At 33.8% G+C, this 13,854-nt stretch overlaps 1 protein-coding gene across 1 annotated transcript in view; it reads right to left on the minus strand.

Annotated features, from left to right (window-relative positions):
* Positions 1-13,854, minus strand: part of PPIG (peptidylprolyl isomerase G) — a 41,257-nt gene that overhangs the window by 20,501 nt on the left and 6,902 nt on the right. Inside the window, exons 2-9 of the mRNA XM_029224914.1 lie at positions 11,726-11,773; positions 11,324-11,401; positions 11,155-11,229; positions 10,413-10,520; positions 9,555-9,599; positions 8,585-8,672; positions 4,302-4,331; positions 4,071-4,210 (exon numbers count right to left, since the gene is read on the minus strand). Of these exons, the coding sequence (XP_029080747.1) occupies positions 4,071-4,210; positions 4,302-4,331; positions 8,585-8,672; positions 9,555-9,599; positions 10,413-10,520; positions 11,155-11,229; positions 11,324-11,384 (547 nt within the window). The 5' untranslated portion in view covers positions 11,385-11,401; positions 11,726-11,773. The remainder of the gene's footprint in view (positions 1-4,070; positions 4,211-4,301; positions 4,332-8,584; positions 8,673-9,554; positions 9,600-10,412; positions 10,521-11,154; positions 11,230-11,323; positions 11,402-11,725; positions 11,774-13,854) is intronic.

Raw genomic sequence — 13,854 nt, forward strand, 5'->3', positions numbered from 1 at the left:
AAGCATATAGCCATCCTTAAGATAAAAGAACAAGACTTTTTAACTCTTGGGCCACTTCTGGTTAGTTTATTTTAGATTATTTAGATTATGCAGTTTGCTTATCAATCACTATGTAAAAGAAATTCCCAACCCTGTTCACTGACCTTTGTTGGGAGGGGAGGTAGGATGTGGTGTAATACTACTGGGTACTGCTTTACTAGTATGTTGTTAAGGTGAAAAAACAAACTTCTAGAACATTTTACTTGTAAAAACATATGGTAAGAAAATGCTGCCTTACTAGTTTTTTGAGAGGTATAAATTTTATACCAATGAATTTCACGTGAAACCTTTATATTGAAGGAAATTTCAAGGCCATCATCAAAATAAGGTTTGAAATAAAGAAGAGAACTATACCTCAAATGAACCTCTTTTCATTTCAAAAATACTGGGTCTCCCCTCTAAACAGATTCGAAGTTTAACATCCCACTATTCTCCTTTAAAAGTGCTATCACCATGGCTCTTAATTCCAGGATAAAGACACTGAAATGGGATCCTGTCACCATACAAATGAGTGTCTGATCTTTTCTACTGTCTCCTGAGTACAAGATTCACCAACTGCTTCCTCTACTGTGCTCTTCTTTCTGTACTGCCAGGTAATCTGTTTTCTACCACATATATACAAGATTTCTGCTCATATAACTATTTATTTATTGCCATGCTGCCCTAACTCAGCACTTGTGTTTCTATGTACTCTATAATATATCATCAGCCCCAACTCATGCTGCATAGCAAAGGTGGACAGACCTCTCTTTAACAACTGCAGGAAACTCTGGTTAACTCTTGAAAAGCCAGGAAGTACCTTAATCAGTGTAGTGGTCTGTGTTCTATCCTACACTCTGCCCCTTGATAGCCTCTACAGGGTTGCAGTTTTGATTAGCCTCCTGTGTTCTCCTCTGCATCTGTTGGAAGGATCTTCCCCTTGACTCTGAACCTTCTCAGGCACATTCAAATAGCCACAAAAAGTAGAATTTCCAATCTCACAACAGCAAAGGGAAGGCCCAGGATGATTGCCCAGACTCACCAAGACCACTTACAGGTGGGCCCAGACAGTCATATTTCTTCAGAAGTCTTTTTGTTTTCTTTCAGGAAGTTAGAAAAAGAAAAAAAAAGATTCGGTATTTATTTTTAAAGTGGGGTGTGTATCTCTCAAACAAGGTTTTCAATATGATGATGATGATGATGAACACTGCTGTGTTACACAAAGCTTTTTGACTATGTCCAATTTAAGATTGTAAGAAGGCCATCAAACTTATAAATTGGATGGAAGACACAGCTCTGCCTAAAAAAAAAAATTTTATTGATGCATGACAAAATCCATTCTGACCAATGTTCTGAATGGTAATTGAAGGACTGTAGAGTAACAGGTGCCAAACTGTGTGACCTCAAACATAAAGATCTTTTCCTCTTTCTATAGTGTGATCCAGAACAGAGCAGGCATGGAAGGTACGACTCAAAACAAATCTGGCCTTTCGGTAACTCCTGTGCAGACAGTAACAAAGGGCCAAATCTTCCCCAACTGATGAAACTGATAAGGGCAAGATATACTTCCTTAGCATGAGTCTGAGGAACACACACTAGAACACTACATCAACTTTCAGCACAACTTCCTGGCCACAATGGCATGGGCAAAATTAGCATTTATTGCTTCAAGTGAAAATATATTATAAAAACATAATAATATACAGAGAGTGACATTCATTCACCTTCTCATCCTTTCAGCAAATATTCAAACACTGACCATTTAGTACCAAAAGAATCTTTACACCATATTTATTAGAGTCTATGATAACATTTATGGTTTAAGATGTAAGCTTTTTAATTATCTCTTCTAAATATGTAGACCACACAGCATCCTTAACTTTTATAAGCAGAGAATAGATCCTAACACAAGATCCTTGAAGACTATAAAACACAAGAAAAAAGCCAAAAAACAGTTAATTACAGAATAAAAGATGAATACTTTCTAGATGATGTGGAAAGAAATAATATCTTAAACCAAAATATTCCAATTGTACTGACAACACTTTGAAGAATTAAATAGCAGAAGATTCAGGGTCTAAAATATGCAAAGATTTAGATTGCTTTTTAGTTTCTATTTTTTTCAAAAAAAGGTAAGATACTCAACGACACTTCATTCTTAATGAATCATCACAAACACAAGGCATACATTATAACTGCTGTTTGTAAATAAGGATAGATAGCCAGACTCTTGAACACAAGAAGTTAAACAGTCCCAGTATGAGCTGCAGCAATATTCCTGTGATGGTTTACAAGGTATATATTTGACATAAAAGAGAAGAAAGTGAAATCATTAGAATCAAAGTGGAATGCAGAGAAAGAAAATTAAAAATAAGCCTTCTCCAGGGAATTCCCTGGAGGTCCAGTGGTTAGGACTCGGCACTTTCACTGCTGTGGGTCCTGGTTCAATCCCTGATTGGGGAACTAAAGAAAAGCAAAATAAAACGTGCATATTACAGAGCACATCAGTATACCTAAAATTTGAGAACAGAATGTTCTACTTAGGGCAATTCTGAAAGGAATATTAAAGACTTTAATGAGTTAGCAACATGTAACAGAAAAAGCTCTAGATCTGGAGCCAGCAAACCTGGGCTTGAGGTCTAGTTAGTTCCCTGATGTGGTAAATACTAATCTCCTTGACTGTATCTGTAAAATGAGGAAAATAATATTGATATTATACAGTTCTTGTGAGGATCAGAAAAGATTACAGAGACTCTCTTGCTAACCATGAATAACTAAGTACTGAGATTATTTATTATTCCCTGGACGATTAATAGAAAGATTAGGTCAATTCAATATTTTATTGCTTTCTACACAGATTTGAAGGGTAATCTCACCCCATTACTTTTACAGTGTCAGGCTCAATATCTGTAATAAACAATAGCAGTTACATATTTCTTATATAATATAAAGACTTAAAATACTTAAAAGACCAAGTTCTACCATTTCAGATAATATTATCAAACTACCAGTCGTGTTAACTTCAAGTGTTCTTGTCTAAGTAAAAGAAGTTTCTCAAACATGCCAGATGCTTCTGAATCTAAGCAGTGCATGAAGGGGAAATAATTTATTCCCATGAAGTTTATTAGTCTATGTTAATCTCTTCAACTGTCATCCTCCCCACACCGTCTCTTTCCCTAGAAGAATATTTATTTACCATGCTATTTAGACAACTACACTTTTTTTTTTTTTTTTGCGGTACGCGGGCCTCTCACTGTTGTGGCCTCTCCCGTTGCGGAGCACAGGCTCCGGACGCGCAGGCTCAGTGGCCATGGCTCATGGGCCCAGCCGCTCCGCGGCATGCGGGATCTTCCCGGACCGGGGCATGAACCCGTGTCCCCTGCATCGGCAGGCGGACTCTCAACCACTGCGCCACCAGGCAAGCCCTAGACAACTATACTTTTTAAAAAGCCCAAAAAATAAAGTGGAAGCAGATGGATGAATTACTGCAAATAATTCAAGGGAAGTTAAGCAGTTCCATGATAAATGAACAAAGTATGAAGTAAGATAAAACACATTTGAAAAACACAAAAATACATTTAAAAACACAAAAACTTCATATTTATATTCACTTTAGCGTAAAGATCGTGTCAACTAATTACAGTGTGTTTGTTTTGTGTGCGTAAGAGTTATCAGAAATATATACTTGCTTTTAGGGACTTCCCTGGTGTCACAGTGCTTAAGAATCTGCCTGCCAATGCAGGAGACACAGGTTCGAGCCCTGGTCCGGGAAGATCCCACATGCCGTAGAGCAACTAAGCCTGTGCACCACAACTACTAAGCCTGCGCTCTAGAGCCCACGAGCCACAACTACTGAAGCCCGTGCGCCTAGAGCCCGTTCTGCAACAAGAGGAGCCACCACAATGAGAGGCCCGCGCAACCCAACGAAGAGTAGGCCCCCTGCTAGCTGCAACTAGAGAAAGCCCACGCAGCAACGAAGATGCAACACAGCCAAATAAATAAATAAACAAACAAACAGATTTTAAGAAAGAGAAATATATACTTGTTTTTACCTTTAGATTTGGGAATTAGCTCTCCACAACTGAGTATCCGCACCTCAGCAAATGGTTTGCTAGCTGCATCTGTTTTCTGGTTTTCTATCTCTCTCACAACTTCTTGACCAGAAATCACTTGCCCAAAAACAACATGATGCCTAAAGAGTCAAGTAAAGATGACTAAATAAAAGCTTCTTATTTTAATATTAATTTAAAGTAGGTTGTAAAATAAATTAAAATAATCTTTACCCATCTAAATGAGGAGTTGGTTTTGTTGTTCTTTTGGAAGTCATCAGATAGAAGAATAAAAACAAAGTCAGAGAAAAACAAAGTTAGCATCTCTAAAAAGGAAAAAAAAATAACTGCATTGGAAACAAAGTAGCAAACAAAGAAATCATATATATGCTATCTTAACATAATAGAATCTTATTTACCTTAAACTTAAATAGAATCAAATGCAAGATGCTTTCGACAATGCATTTTCAAAAACTTGTTCTGAAATACCTATACACTGTTGAAAACTTACATGAAATTAAAGTTCACATTTTGGTGTTACTTCTATCCATCCATGTTCTTGCATGTAACTGGGTTCTTATTGAATATCCACGGTTGTACAGTATTCTACTGTCTGGGCATATCATAATTTATCAAACCATTTCACCAGTTTATGGGTTTAACAACAGTGTTTTTCAATCTTAACATTTTCAACAGTTAAAGCCCAGGTCATATTCTGATGTCCTCATACATGTTCTGTTGGACCTGAACAGAAATGGTCCATGTAGCGTTTATAAATTAGCTGCCAAGACTTAAAAATTTGGATACTTCTACATAAAAATCCAGATTCCAGACCTTTTTGAAAACATGGAAAGACATGGCACCTGGCATGTGGCAATAATTGGTCAGGCTGAGTATCCCTGCCTTCTCTAATACAGAGATTAATCATTAAGTTTCTTGTCCCAGCAGCCTTTACTCCCTCATATTACTTGCCTAAGACCTATGCGTCCCTAACATAAAGTAAACTTCACACTGAAGAAAGATATCTGCATTAAAATTTGGACAAAACCTAAAATTAGCAAAAAGTAATTTTTAAAAGTCCTTCTTTTCTCCACATCAACCTTAAAGCTTTGTAGCTAAGAAAGCTGCTATCTGAGTAGCTATGAAGACACACTGGTACAACAGACTGAATATGAGCATTGTACAAGATTTGTCATTTTAAAAATCTTATCAAAAAATGCATTAGAAATTTGGAAGAAGGAACACAATTTAAGCTAACTTTTGATTAAAACACACACTAAAAAAAATTCTAACACATACATGTATTTTTAAAAGTTCACCGTATTTTAAAAACTAATAACCTGTTAATGTTTTCTCACTGTAACAGCTATGATCACCTGAACTTGCTAAAACCACCTAGAAATGTAAAAACCTAGGTATACACTATATATGTATTTGTGTTACATTTAGTGTATATAATTTGCATCAAGATACAGTCAATCCTCACTTTACAGATTACGTATTTGTCCACTGGCTTGCTCACTAGAATTTATTTGTAACCCCTAAACCAATACTTGCATTGCTTTCATGGTCACTCTCAGATTGGTGAGAAAGTGTTGATAAGAATGGAAAAGCTAGAACTCTTTGTATAATGCTGGTGGGAATGTGAAATGATGTAGCCATTGTGGAAAACAGTTTGGTGGTTCCTCAAAGAGCTAACCATAGAACTACCATATGATCCAGAAATTCTATTCCTAGGTATCTATCCAAAAGAACTGAAAACAGGGAAACAAATATATATGACAATGTTTACTGCAGCATTATTCACAATAGCCAAAAAGTGAAAACAACCCAAATGCCCACTAACAAATGAATATGGATAAACAAAATGTGGTATGTATATATAATGGAATGATATTCAATCATAAAAAGGAATGAAGTTCTGATACATGCTATAAAACATGGATGAACCTTGAAAACATGCTAAGTGAAATAAGTTAGACACAAAAGGACAAATATTGTATGATTCCACTTACATATATAGAATAGGCAAATTCATAGAGACAGAAAGTAGAATAAAGGTTACCAGGGGCTGAGGGAAAGGGAAAATGGCTACTCTCTGGAATGATGAAATAGTTTTGGAAATAGTGGTGGTAGCTGCAGAGCACTGTGAATATAATTAATACCAGTGGGGTATGCAGTTAACAAATGGTTAAAATGGCAAATTTTATATTATATAATTAATATAAAACAATAAAATAAAACATTTAAAAAAAGATTAAAAACTGAAGTTGTTTTCTTTAAAAAAAACAGAACACAGAAGTAGTAAAGAATAGTTATCTAGAAGTGGAAAGAGGTCAGGAGAAACCAACAATTGGAAGAGTCTGAGAATATATATGAAGGGTTATTTGAATTTAACATACGGGTTTTGGTAAGCACAGAAGGGATTTTATTTTAAAAAGTGAAAATAAATGATAACACTCAGTGTTGCTGAGGATCTGGTGAAACTGGCACTTACATACTGTTGCTCTAGAGTAAACTACACACTTCCTTTTGGAAGTCAATGTAGCAATATATATGGATAGCCTTAAAAATATGTAAACATTTCACTAAGTAAAATTCTAGCAACTTACATAAAAGAATTAAAAAATACATCAAACAATAGATACAACAACGTTCACTGCAGCAGTTTGAAAACAAGAAGCAAACCAAATGTTCAAAACTAAGATTAAATAAATAAAACCACAGTACATTCAAACAATGGATTAACATGTTAATTCATATTTAGTGATGTACAAAGAAATTTATATTACATCCAAAAGTTGATTACAGACTATATGCAACTATCTACCTGTATTTTTATTGCATGTAAAGATGCTCTGGGGATAGGATTGTTTTTCTTCTTTTAATTTGTGTGTTCTAATTTTCCTACAACAAATGTGATACAAGTTGTTTTCATTTAAAAATCAGAAACACCTGTATATAGGCAATTGGCTGAATAAACTGCAGTATATACACACAACAGACTACTATACATCTGTGGGGAAAAAAAATGAGAAAGATCTCTATGAACTGATATGCAGTGATTTCTAGGTTATATCATTAAGTGAAAAGAAAAAAACATATACAGTATGCTATCTATTGTGTAAGAAAAAAGGGAAAATAAGAAAAAAATATATATCTGTGCTTATGTTTGTAAAAAGATATACAGAAAAATAAACCAGATACTAATGAGGTTGGTTACTAATATGGATAGGTGGTGGAAAAAAAAAAGGTAAAAAAATGGGGGAATGGGAATGGAATGAAGAGTTAGGTGGGAATGATACTTCAGAAGTATTCTCTTTGCTTTGACTCTTGGAATCATGTTAATGTTTTAAAAGCTTAAAAAAAAAAGGCAAGAAATAAATCAACGTGAGAGGGAGAACAAATGAAATATAATCGGAAATGAATTTAACATATGTTGAGTCACAAAACCACACAAAATTTACACTAAAAAGTACTAATCCAAGTCATTTTTAAACATGATAATTTAACTACATACCCTCACTGTAAAAACAAAAATTGCTATAAATACATAGTGAACTCTAGTTAGTAGGTTACTCTTCACAGTGGTATAGGATGGCAATTTTAAAATATAGGATTCAACAAATGAGTAGAAATTTTGAACACACTCGGAGGGAGATTTCTCACTGTTGAAGAAGGGAGTTACAAATGTGGAACAGAAAACACAAGAATAATCCACATGATGCTGACAGATTAAGTTCTTCTGAGACCAGAAGAGTTTACAGTTATTGAAGAGGAGAGCAAATCTTTACCCATGGGACATGATAAAAAGTATTAATTGCTGACAAGAGCCCTGGTAACAATTTTTTTGTAGTCAGAATTGGAAAACATTAGCACTATTGACTTTGGGTTACAAATAAATTTAGTGAGTAGGCAAATTCACAAATACAGAATCTTTGAATAATGAGGAACTGTATTTTACTCTTTATAATTAATTTACGAAGAGATACTCAATGCAAACATCCTGTTCCTTGTTAAACTTACCCTATAAATTTACCATCCATAGGTAATTCTTTCCTGAATCAATGTTACTGAGATGACTGCAAAACAGGGACATTTCTAACTCTATAATTCCTTTTACATTTATTAGTTGCATTCTACTAAGGAACAGTTTTTCTTTCTCCCTTGTTATTTATTCATTTATTATTTATATCTGAATGGACTCCTGGATTTCCATTTTATTTGATAATATTATTTATTTTCAAGATAATCAATGCTCAACTTGTCCTAATTTGGCCAGGCGGAATGCCACCCCTTCAAGCTGGCTCCTGAGTCCTCTTGACAAAAGTCTTCATCTTTTGAAAACTTTAGCAGTACAGTTCAACTCCCCTTTCAACAATTCTTTGTTCTTCCTCCTTCAAAAATTCTCTCCCTCATACGTCCCTCTCCTATTTATTAGTGATCAGTGGCAGGCACACAGAGAAACGACACACCAAAAAAGTGATATTTTAAATCATCAGATCATAAATTCTTACATGAAGAACTGTGAGCCGTTTGTATCCTTCCCTCTGTTGGCCATTGACAAGAGAAATTCTTTGTTGTGTTTAACAGCAAAACTCTCATCTATAGAGAAGCAAAGTTTTCAGTTATAGGTATAACTCCCCCCCAAAATTCATTTTCATTCTTCTTCATATCTTGTGTTCATATCATGTGCTCTTTAGTGTCAGACAAAATTCAGATAAAAGGTTAAAAGAAGAGAAATCCAATATTAACCAATTTCCTCCATCTTTTCAGATTAAAATATTTCTAATTTTCAATCCCTTGCTATAAAATCCAAATACTTTATCAATCCCCTTTCAATATTATTCTTAGCACAGAGAGGCACTCATTAAACTTAATATCTGCCATGGTAGAAAGAGCAGATTGCCTTCGAATCTTGGATTAGAATTGGAAAAAAGCAGGTGGAACGTGAAACAAAATTTCACTGACTCCCAAAAGTGAAAGATGGGAAATATGAAATTAATTCCACAATCACATGTTTATAGTCTTTCAAATGATCTTCACATTAATAAAAAATTCCAGACAGAAAACTTAAATTTGGGAAAAACATTACAGCCAAATTCAGAATATCGAAGATTAAAAAAAAAATCTTCATAGAAAAATGGATGCACAAAAATGTTGATATTGTCACTAAGAAATATAGCTGAATCTCTTTTAACAAAGATTAAGATCAAGCTATGGAAGTTCCTATTCTAGCACTACAATTCTAAAAGTTTATTACAGATCACTGAAACCCTTCAAGTAATATAATGAACGAAAGTACTAATCACAAAAAAATCCTACCTTTATAAAAAGTCTATCACATAACATTTTTCACAAGAAAATTAACTTCGTTTAGTTGAAGGTAGTTGGATATTAGTATATCAATAATCTTATTGATTCAAGAAAGAAAAATCAATGAATACTAGAAAACATTAAAAACAATTTAAACATAAGCATTTTTACCTTCAAAAAATCCTCCATAAATGGATTCCCCTCCTCGTCCATTTCCTAAGAATGAAAAAACATGGGACTCTTAGAACTGGTAAGTCAGTAATCTCCTCGAAGGTCCTACCTAAACACAATGCTTCTTACAAAGTAGGTACTTGAATGACTTTGAATCAAGAATACTCAAACGTTCACAGCAAATTATAAGACCTTAACTTAAAAGTCAATACTGACAAGATCCCAAATTACTTTCTCTCCTCTATGATACAACAGTATGAGTGTAACAAAGTTTATTAAAATCTGTAGAAGAAACAATGTTCAGATCCTAATGATTATGTAGGTCTTTTAACAGAAATTACTAGTAGCTTCTCAAAGTGTCTTTAAAAACACAGTTTCAATGTTTTTACAATAATAGAGGTAAAAACCATACTGTAGTAAAGGATTATTGGCTGTGACAAAATCAAACATGAACACTGATAGGCTACGAAGAGATGAATAGTGTTTTGTTTTTAATCCAGAAGCAAATTTCTGAAATTAATTCATGTATCAAACATGAAATTTTTTCCTATGTGTTTCCTCCTTTTTATCTATTTCTATGAGTACTTCTAATTTTTTTTTTTTTGGTCACGCCAGGCAGCTTGCAGGATCTCAGTTCCCCAACCAGGGATTGAACCCAGGCCCTCGGCATTGAAAGCTCCGTGTCCCAACCACTGGACCACCAGGGAATTCCCAGTACTTCTAATTGTTTGACCAAAGATTAAGTGGGCTGAGAAGAAAACTGGCCTAGTACTTCTAGAGACTTGTCTAACTTTGAGATCCATGTATTTAACAAAGAATATAAATATATGATTTTCTTTGTGGGAATCAAAGTCTTACCTTCACTGAAGTCACCACCTTGAACCATAAAATCTTTGACAACTCTGTGAAAGAGACAACTTTTATAATGTAATGGCTTCTGAGTTGATTTCCCTGTCCCCTTTTCACCTACAAGGAAGAAAAATTAGTAGGCTGTTAAGTAGAAAAGAAATTAAGGAAGTAGTATTAAAGCAAAATTCATGATGAAATCACAAGAAAAAAATTTTTCACTACTTCTTTAATTTTGTATCTATATGAGATTATGGATGTTCACTAAACTTTCTGTGATAATCACTTTATAATGCAAATAAATCAAATCATTATGCTGTACACCTTAAACTTATACAGCAGTATATGTCAATTACATCAATAAAACTAGAAGAAAAATTTAAATAAAATAAATAAAACACTTAAAAGTTAAAAAAAAATTAATGATGAAAGCTTTTGCCCAGTAAAATACACCTCTCTTGACCTATACAGACTTCTTTAAATTGCAGAATTTTAACTTCCCTCAGGAATTTTTTAAAAATTCATTTAAAAAGCACCCATGCTTTTCTACTGAATGTAGAAATCAATCTCAGATACAATCCCATTACAATTAATATGTATAAGAATTACTTTCATGTCTAGTAAATGTTGCATAGTCAGCATGCTGAGAAGGAAATAATATGCCCGAAAAAATCTAAAACATGTTAAATTAAAAATCAAAGCAAACTGAAATCAAATGGGACTACTATTAGGGCAAGTGAAAATGTCAACAAACCTGTACAAAGACAACGAAAGTTCTCGCATGTTTTGGGGCACACATCGGAAAATAATTCAAAGACAACTCTTCCAGCTAAAAAAGAAGGTAGTTGGTTTAAATTTCTTTACTAACTTAAAATATTAAGTACTTATATATAAATGTTAAATAGGGACATTAATTTCCTTACCAGGTTGATTATTAATGGCGATGTCAAAAAAACATCGAGGACGCTGAACCTTTATTCCCATGGCTTCAATACTTCAATCTATGAGTAAAACACAGTTTCAGGCAAACAGACGAAAACAGCAAAGATTTTTCATACATTTCTGAAAACAAAACAAAACTCTGTGGAGCATAAATGAAAAATGTAGTCTGAATTTATTTTATTATTTATTTCCGTGACATAAATCACATGAATTATTCTTTTCTTTGAGAGATTAGATTGCATCTTGTGAGGCAATCAGAAAAGACATTATAGGTCTAGCCATTATATAACACAATTTCTATTTTAACAACCAAATATAGATTGCCACCTCAAACAGAAAATTGTATTAAGTCTGTATGATTAGTGAACTAAGCAGCAGATTACCTTTAAATAGAGAAAAATCAAGGACAAGCTGATCCAATCTTTTTGCGCCTAGAAAACAAAATAAATTTTGATTAAAATGGTGGACTTTTTAAAAGAAAAACATTCAAATTCCCCAAAAATGCCAAAAATAATTCCCCAAGGAAGAAAGTGGGATACTTTAGTAATAGTAATATATGGTTGATTTACATTCTGAGTAAAAATACATTACATTTTACATATAAAGCTATTTTTTGATCATAAACAATAGCCTTTACTGATACACTAGTGTAGACACAAAAAATATCAGTAAGTGAGATACTCTATGTAAGTTTTATCTACATAGCAGATGGCTATTAGTTAAGACATTCTTTTTTTTTTTTTTTTTTTTTTTTTTTTTGCAGTACACGGGCCTCTCACTGTTGTGGCCTCTCCCGTTGCAGAGCACAGGCTCCGGACGCGCAGGCTCGGCGGCCATGGCTCACAGGCCCAGCCGCTCCGCGGCATGTGGGATCTTCCCGGACCAGGGCACGAACCCGTGTCCCCTGCATCGGCAGGCGGACTCTCAACCACTGCGCCACCAGGGAAGCCCCAAGACATTCTTTTGATAGGCGTTTATTTTAAGGACTTAGAATGTTTGAATTGTAATACTTGGTGGAGAATGACAGGGTAAGGTGAAAAGCAGAAGAAACAAAATAGCATCCAAAATGGCGCACTATAAAAATAACAGTTTCATCTGTTTAGAACAGAGACTAACTGAAATGTTTATGCGTTTCTGAAAATTATAGTATCTAGGCTGGTAGCTCAGTAAGCAGTGAATGATATTTTAAATCCAGTGAAATTTTTATTGAGACAATTTTAGATTCAGTTATAGGAAATAATACATAAATACATGTTTCCCCAATGGTAACATTTTACAAAACTATGGTATAATAGCACAACTGTAGCATAAAAACATAACAATGCTTATACACTTCACATTTCCCCAGTTCTACCTGTACTCATTTGTGTGTGTATTTATTTAATTCTACACAATTTTATCACACATATAGGTTCATATAACTACCACCATTCCTATCAATTTTACACATACCACAAACCACAAGTCAGAATACTCAACAATAAAAGCATGGAAGACTTTGCCCAAATTACCAACAATTTGAAAAATATAAATTCTATGTATTTATTCTTTATTGCATGGAAAGGGGGGGAAATACCATTTTCTCACAACTTCCTCCATTTTTTATTTCTAAAAGATACAATATATATACTAAAAATTTGTTTCACATGAAATAAAGCAAAAAAGATGCCTTTCAATCCTCCAGGAGACTACAGACATAGACTTCCTGAAAACAATAAAACAAAACAAAACTTAGTAATTTTAAAATCTTGCCAAGTTTGCTGCATTAAGTTTTTTTGTATAGAATTTCAACTCAGGCACATTTGAAGTTGAGAATACACTGAATCCATAAATCTGAGGAAACTATCCTATCTTAAAGAGAAATATTAAATTACTACTTAGTACCTGATTATCTTTTATCTTCTAAATAACTTTTAAAGGCCTTCTTAAATTCTCTACTTTTGAGGGTAGAAGAAGAGAAGAGGAAGTTTAGTGATTTATTTATTTTCCTCCAAAAAAAACCTTCTAAAGTTATTTGTTTAGCCACATATCTCAGGTAGAGATTTTTATTCTTACAAAATGAGTATAGTATAGATAGCACTGCCCAAAACATATTGAATTGTTTACAGTTATAGTTGATTTCCTATTTACTATGTTCTTGAAAACAAACTCCAAATGTGTGACACACACACATACACAGAGGGAGTATTATTCAGTCACAAAAAAGAAAAAAATCCTCCCACTTGTGACAACATGGATGGGCCTTGGGGGCATTATGTTAAGTGAAATAAGTCAGACAGAGAAAGACAAATACTGTACAATCTCACTTACACATGGAATCTTAAAAAAAATCCAAAACCTGAACATATAAAGTACTGAGAATGTAATGTACAGCATGACTAGTAATATCGTGCTGCATATTTGAAAGTTGCTAAATAGACAATCTTCTCATCACAAGAAAAAAAATTTTGTTAAGTATGTGAGGTGATGAATGTTAACTAGACTTACTGTGATCATTTTGCAATGTATACAT

This window comes from Monodon monoceros, unplaced genomic scaffold (genome assembly GCF_005190385.1).
Source record: "Monodon monoceros isolate NGI ecotype Baffin Bay Population unplaced genomic scaffold, NGI_Narwhal_1 Super_Scaffold_16, whole genome shotgun sequence".
Classification (NCBI taxonomy): domain Eukaryota; kingdom Metazoa; phylum Chordata; class Mammalia; order Artiodactyla; family Monodontidae; genus Monodon; species Monodon monoceros.